Below are 7,848 nucleotides of genomic sequence, written 5' to 3'. Positions count from 1 at the left end.
ATATATAAATATACTGCCTGATGTCTGACACATTGTTTTAAGATAATGAAAACGTTTTGGACTCATTTGTGTTACTTCCTATCGCCAACACTAAACAAATCTGAGTCGGTAAACTACTCTGAATACTGCTTACACCTCAACAAATGAACTGTGTAGAATTTAAAAAAGTCGGCGGAGTTCCCCTTCACCACACTTAAGACAGGCTACTTTAACACAAAACTCTTAACACTATTAGCCCCAGAGGGTGCTGCTTATAATGGCCTACGTGGAGCCTGTTTATCAGACAGAAAGAGGTGAGTGAAGAAGAGGAAAACATCCTGATGTGACCTGCTGGATTTCATACAGGCACAGTACATATGTAACTAAGTAAACAAGTGAAACAAATTAATGATCTGCAGTATTCGACGTGATGTGTTTGCAGGGCAGTGCGACTAAACACGCTCCGGTTTTAAAACCCTCTTAAAATGTCTGAGCACAATTCCAAACGACCGTAAACACAGCGCACATGACGCGCGGCCTACAGCGTGTCAAAGAGTGTTAAAGGCCAAGGAATTCATCATTAACGAGCCCTGCATATTTAACAACGTCTTAATGTCAAACTTGCCAGTCATGTCAGTTTAGCTTGCTGTGTTGGCTGCCAGCTGCCACCAGGATTAACCAATCAGGATTGTGCATTGATCCTGTAGAAATTCGTTTTGAAAGCCAATCAGCTGGTAAGACAGCGCTATGCACAGTTTAAATATAATGTTTTAACTTAACGCTCAGTTTCATTGGGCTCATTGACTTTCATTGTACTTCAAATAATAGTTGATAAACATGTTTCTGATAAAAACAGAAAGTAAGACAAACTACTGTTCTGCCAACTTACTATTAGAGGTTTAATCGACTCAAAAGTTTAAGATACACTTTAAAAAGTGATATATTAAATAAAAACACCCTTAATTATGTCATTTGTTTTCATAGTTTCTGTGTCATATTGTCATGTTGTTCTAATTTAACACCTTCTAATACAAAATGGGTTATCTTCAAGTGGCCACATAAATATTTCAACACATTTTGTTTTAAAAGTAACTCTAATTGTGTCCTCTCCACCTGAACACACTCATGTGTCTAGTTAGAGGCAGAATGTGTTGTTTTTTTTAACACATTTGTTTATTGTTACATTAGTTTTACTTTTATTTTGCTTGTTATATTTCTTTTTATGCTCTGGAATGTCGACGACGCAATTAACAAAAACACTGCCCTAATGGTATTTTTATTAAACAGAGACAGCCTTAAACAATTCACGACCAGTTCTAAAAATGCCCGCTGCTGCTACTTGTAGGCCGCTCCGCTACACAGCGCGCGCCTACTATTCTGGCATAGACCCAAAACACACGTGCTCGCGCGACGCCTTTATCAATAGAGAGCTACAGATCACAAAACCATTCGAAACCTCTTCCCAACACCTCAGATTAACCCGGTCAAGACGCGGACAAGCGGATAAGAATAAGAGAAAACGTATCCACCCGAACAGAAAACACAGACTGACATTTCACCCGAAATAAAAGGCTCTTCATCTCTTTTCCTCTGTTACCAGCTCAGATACTCTCCACTGTAACAGTGACAGTACTGTAGTTCCGCAGCCTTCAACGCAGCACGCTTTATGAGAGAAGATGCGCCTCGCGCTCCAGCAGAGCTCTCGTGTTTCTGCTCGGTCAGGGTGGTAAACTCAGCTCAGAAGGGTTTAAGGTTGATCTACAGCTTCAGCGCTGCTGCCCCTCCGGCCAAAGGAGCATTAAATCATATTAACACGTTTTACTGCCCCAAACGCAGCTCACAGAGCTCATAAAGCAGGACGGTGGACCTACAGAGGCCCATTCATCACCCTCCCTAATAACATTAGATTCTAATGGCATTATTAGACACTAATATGAGAAAGATACCTTCATCGGCACAACGACACAAACACAGAAATATACCATTATTATTATTATTATTATTATTATTATTATCATTATTACTATTATTAATCGTGGCAATGTGTTTTCTTATAATGTTATAAAAATACACTACTACTACTAGTAATAATAATAATAATAATAATAATAACAATAACCAGTGAAGCCTTCTTCGAATGTGTTAAAATTTTTGAATATTTTTTCTTATAAATTTTCTCGCGAAAAATACTCTAGTTTGGAGAGTTGCGTCTCAGGAGTTTTATTTATTTATTTATTTACTTATTTATTTATTTTTAATTTTGTAGTATGTGAGTCCAAATCTCTTCTGCAATGACTAAATAACCATGTAATCCTAGCCCTAAACTGTAGCCTAAACTGTATTTCTACTTTAAATACAAATTGAGGTCACGGCCCACTGACGTCACTTTCTACAAGAGCGACCACTTGTACAAAACACGAGGGAGAAACGGTTCAAATTCTGCTTCATATCTTTTAATGTCTGCTTTCTTTTTCAATAAACAAAAAACATTGTACACTAACAGAGAAACAAGCATGTTTGATAAAAAACGTCGAGGTTTCAGGTTTTAATGCCACCAAACTCTTCAGCTCAATGATCCCATCCTGAAATACGATTTAGACTATAAAGGTGTGCAAAGTGCTGGACTCTTACCGTCACTGTTCACCTACAACAGCTGCTCTCCAAGTGAAGGAAAGAAACGCTTCAAAAAGCCTCTCTGCCCCTCTGAACCGAAATCAAAGACATTCCATACATTCAGAGAAAAATATATATATATATAATAATACCAAACGCTTTATAATACCAAAGGTGATATCATCAGTCTGTAGAGAGACAGGGGACTATTTCAGCTTAAAACAGTTGAAGGCAGGTCTCTGGATATATCGCCCCTTCCCTGGTCCCTTGGAAGTCCGAAAGTGCACCCTATTCACTTGTATACTCTCAATTTAGCGCACTATTTTGGGAGTCCATCATATTGCAGGTTGTGTCCATGGAGAAATAATCCAGTGCACGTGCGAAGTCCAGCAGTGCACCACAGTAGGTAGCATCCAAACCATGGCTGCACTCCAGTTAGCTCCTGACCACCATTTGTATTCTATCTAGAACAATTACTCATGTTCTACAATGGTTAGCTCATGGAACACTTAGCTAGTGTGCAGAATGTGTTCTATCTAGAACTTGCGCATTTGTTCTGTTCTGTCGTAGCTCACTTAGTGTGCACTTGTGTTCTACAGCGCTCAGTTCATGTGTACTTGTGTTCTTGATCGCTTAGCTTGTGCATGTTTGTGTTCAAGAAGGCTAAGCTTGTATGTGCTTGTGTCCCAGAATGCTTAACTCGATGCGTAGCCTAGTATTCTAGACCAGTTTGCTCAAGAGTGCTTGTATTTTAAAATGCTTAGCTTCTAGTTGTCATAGCTAATGTGTTCCAAACCGCTAGTATGCTAGCAACAAGTCTGCCAGAATTTGATTTGCGCACTTGGAAAATTCTAGCATGCAACAGTACATGCTCAGTCAGAAATCCCAGAATTCCAGTAACCACTACTCAGATGGCTGAGGACATAACCACCCGTGTTTGTTACGCTCACTTGTTTCTATGGTTTTTCTATGTTTGTGTCTCCTATGCAATTGTTACATTAGTTTTACTTATATTTTGCTTGCTATATTGTTCATATTAGCTGGCCATAATGGCCAACAAACTAACCACCAAGCGAGCCCCATCCGTTGTAATTAAATGTGCAACGGTTTTAGCAGTAGGCTAAGTACTGGTGGACTAGCAAGTTTACCCCAGTCAGTGTCTTGGTTAGCATGCACTAGCTTGCAAAAAAGTGTAGCAAACAAAATACAATTATGTCAGTATAACCACGAGGCATGCTAGGTTTCTCCAGTGGAGAAAAGTGAGCTTACAAACTAAACAACAAGTGAGCTGCTTCCACTGTAGTTAAGTGTGCAGCGGTTTTGACTGTAGGCTGTGTACTGGCAGACTGGTAAATAGTTCATGTCTTGGTTTGTGTGCACCATGATGTATGTAGCCTACAGAACGCAGGCATGTCATTGTGAACATAGTGCTCAGTTTCTCCAAAGGACTATAGTGAGCAGCTATTTGGCCTAAACTAAGTAACAAGTGAGCCTTTTCTACTGTAGTTAGCAGTTTTAACTGTAGGCTAGGTAATGGCAGACTTGTAGCTTTACACTAGCCAGTGTCTTGTATGTGTTAGTATGCACTAGCTAGTAGATGAGTGTAGCCTACAGAACAAAAGTATGGCAATGTGAACACAGCACGTGGAGCTTTTCCCAAATGGAGAATAGTGAGTAGCTATAATGGCCTACAAACTAGTCATCTTGCAGTCTGCATCCATTGCAGTTAAGTGCGCAGCAGATTTAGCTGTAGGCTAAGTACGGGTGGACTGGTAAGTTTAGCCTTGCCAGTGTCTTGGCTAGTATGCACTAGCTAGTAGATCTACAGAGTGTAGCCTACAGAACACAAGTTTTGCTAGAACACAAGTTTTGTGAATACAGCGCATGGTACGTTTCTCAAAGGGAGAAGTGTAAATAACTATAATGGCTTGCAAACTAACCATCCTCCAAGCTGCTTCCATTATAGCTAAGTGCACAGCGGTTCTAACGGTAGGGTACTAGAGTACTGGTGGACTTGCAGGTGGTCTGTGTCTTGGTTAGTATGCACTGCCTAGGAGACGAGTGTAGCCTACAGAGCGCAAGTATGAGAACAGAGCGCGTGCTCCATTTCTCCACTAGGGAACTGTGAGTAGGGTGCCATTTCGAACACGGGTTATGGACAACACAAAAAGTGCTATCATCAGTCCGCAGCGAGATATGGGGCAGTCCTCTCCTTTTGCCAGGTCCATCGGTTTAGTCTCAGCTCGCGCTGCAGAATAAATAGGAAGTTGCGTCACTGGTTCCCGGTGGCGCAGGCGGAGAGGCTCCACGCGGGCAGGCAGTATGCATATGGAGGGCAGTAGCACGAGGGCGGGAGCGCGAGCAGCGGAGGCCGCAGCAACACTTCCCCCGGAGCGTACTGCCTCCGGTCGTCCCGCACCAGCACCTTGACAGCCACCCTCCTCGCGCCTGGGGCGGCGCCCGCGGCAGAAGCGGACGCGGCGGCGGAGGCGGACGCCAGAAGGTCGGCGGCCATCTGGCGCCTTTTGGTCTTGTACCTGCGGTTCTGGAACCAGATCTTCACCTGCGTCTCCGTCAGCTTGAGCGAGGCCGCCAGGTCCGCGCGCTCGGGGCCGGACAGGTAGCGCTGATGGTTGAAGCGGCGCTCCAGCTCGAACACCTGAGCGTGGGAGAAAGCGGCGCGAGAGCGCTTCTTCCGCTGCTTAGGGGGGTCGGAGCTGGTCCTCCCCTCACAACAACTCGGGTCCTCCACCGTACTGGAGTCTGGGTAGATAAATGAAACACCACGATAAAAAAGAGTGAGCACAGTTAAAAGCAGCTAGAATAGAATAGAATAGAATAGAATTTGTGAGGGAACTTATGTTTGGCCTAATCAATCAGAGCGAACTACAATAACAATACAGAAAAATTAAATGTACATTCAATATATATTATTATAAATAAATCACAAAAAAGCTGCCTTATATACCTTACAGTCTTACAGAAGGCTTCTAATCAGTGACGTCAGAGGTTCTGTTTTTAAACTGTCAAACAGTTCGAGCTTTATTGGTTTGTTAATTTTTTAAGGAAACTATTTTTTTCCTGAACTCTGCATTTTAATTAATTGTAATATATTTATATGAATTAAATGAATTACCCATTTCATTTTTCATTAACATTGCATTTTAATCATTTAAAGTCATCTGATATCATTGTGAATATTTTTGCAGGTATTTTATTATTATTTTTTTTTTACATATTTACCATTGAAATAATTTGTTTTTGAAGTTTTTTTATTTACTTAAAATTCTTGATTTCAAGTTTTTTGATTTGTATTTATCTATTCACTTTTTTTGGAGGGGGCGGGGTGTTTTTCTTTCTGCCAACGCATATTTTCACAAGTTTCACAGTTTGAAAATATTATGTGAATGACTACAAATATTATTTACAGTATCTACATCACCTACAATGAGTACAGTATCATTTACAGTATCTGCAATATCTTCAGCAGCTCTGGCGGGTACACAGTTTCTCCATCAACCAACTACAACGTAAATATTTAGCAACTCTTTCTCTTTTCTTTCTATATCAGATTCCCTACTCTAGTTTAATAGTCACTTACATAAACGTCTCAGGTGAAATGTTGGGCCTTAAACTTTCCCTTTGCTTTGAAAGAGCTGCGCAAAATATCTTCAGGGAAATGTTTGAGTGGGAAGAGAAAAGTAATTGTAAATTGTAAACTGAGTTTTAGAGCTAAATTTACAGCTTTCACTGTATATTTTAAGCATTCAGTTTGAGATGAATACAACAGTTGTTCTATTCAGGCGCTCGCGGCTCATCACTGCTACAGCTGTTTTCTGTCGCAGTTTCAGTGGAAAAGATTTAAAGCGGTTCACTTTATCACTTTATTAAAACCTCTCATCACTCTCTCACACACACTCGCGCGTACTCCCCACACACTCTCTCTCACCCACACACACACTTTCTCACACTCACCACACACGCTGTTGGAGAGCTCGCAGTCGCTCAGCGCTCTCGCGCTCTCCGCGGTTTCCTCTTCATCCTCCTCCTCCTCCTCTTCCTCCAGCGCGGCTCTGTCTCTCTCCTTCGCGCTCGGGGAGACCCTTTTCTCCCCTACACCTCCTCCACCACCTCCTCCGCCTCCGTCCTCGTTGTCCTCGCTCAGCCCAGAGTCGGTCTCGTACCCCTCCCGCTGTTCTCGCGCCACGCAGGCGCTCCGCTGCCGTTCTCCTTCCTCCCAGCACGCGCTTTCGGCGAACAAACCCTTGAGCTGGCGGCTCTCCTCCTTTCTGTCCAGAATGGCCTGGATGGAGAACCGCACCGCCATGGCGAGTTTAGACGAAAAAAGGAACCGAAATCAAGACAAGCTTCGCTCAGACCAGCAGCAGTAATCCGCCTCGGACTCTCATGTCGTCCCGCGTGCCTTCTGGCGGTGGTTTGGGGGGAGGGGGGTCGATTTTGGGGGTAAAATCCAGACGCGGTGCAACTTCAGTGTGAGAGAAAGAGCTTTTACCGTCCCACTCTTCACCTGGGGGGGGGGGAGGGGGGGCACAGACCCCCCCTTTCAGCAACGACTCCGCCCCCTCCTTAATCCTTTCCTCCTATTGGACAAAGATGAAAAGACCTCCGCTCGCGACTGGCAAAAGCTCAGGTTTTTCTTATCCCACCCGTTCTCAGACAAGCCACGCCCCTCACGCGCCAGGATTGGCCAGCCGTTTTAGAACCCGTGGCGCTTCGCTTTTCAGAACCTTGCCCTTCCTGCGCAGGGATTGGCCAGCAGATTCGTAGTCACAGACTGCTCTGGGAGGCAAAGCGGCTGAGAGTTCCAAAACGATATTCCGGTAAGACCACGCCCCTCGCGCGCTGGGATTGGCTGGCGGTTCTTACTCACTTGTTTCACCGTTCTAGAAGGCTTCTAGACCGGTTTTATGTTTCAGATGTGTTCTAGAATGAAAAGATGTCTGCGACTAGCGCGTGTCGGAAAGCGGGTGTGAAAAATACACTCTTGTGGCTCGTAGCTTTTTCACACCGGATTAAAAAACTTGGACATCACCAGGCACGAGCTTTAAATGAACTATTTACTCTTTCTTTCTTTTTATTGTATTATTTACTTTTTTGCGTATTGTAAGCTTATTTGTTTTCCTTTACAAAAACAACAGAGATAATAATAATAATAATAATAATAATAATAATAGCGTTATTTAATTATGAATAATAATAACCATGTTATTGTTGTTATTATTATTATTATTATTT

The 7,848-nt window shown here is 42.8% G+C and overlaps 1 protein-coding gene across 1 annotated transcript; it reads right to left on the bottom strand.

The window, feature by feature from the left end:
• Nucleotides 1-4,604: 4,604 nt before the first annotated feature.
• Nucleotides 4,605-7,099, bottom strand: nkx3-2 (NK3 homeobox 2). The gene is made up of 2 exons (XM_036589723.1): nt 6,568-7,099; nt 4,605-5,355 (listed from the first exon to the last, which is right to left on the bottom strand). Exons 1-2 carry the CDS (start codon nt 6,917-6,919, stop codon nt 4,865-4,867), a joined length of 843 nt encoding a protein of 280 aa, XP_036445616.1. The 5' UTR covers nt 6,920-7,099; the 3' UTR covers nt 4,605-4,864.
• Between the last annotated feature and the right edge of the window lie 749 nt (nt 7,100-7,848).

The sequence above is a fragment of the Colossoma macropomum genome, unplaced genomic scaffold, assembly GCF_904425465.1.
Source record: "Colossoma macropomum unplaced genomic scaffold, Colossoma_macropomum, whole genome shotgun sequence".
Lineage (NCBI taxonomy): Eukaryota > Metazoa > Chordata > Actinopteri > Characiformes > Serrasalmidae > Colossoma > Colossoma macropomum.
Note: the sequence above shows the minus strand (reverse complement) of the source record. Positions and strands in the feature narration are given on the sequence as shown.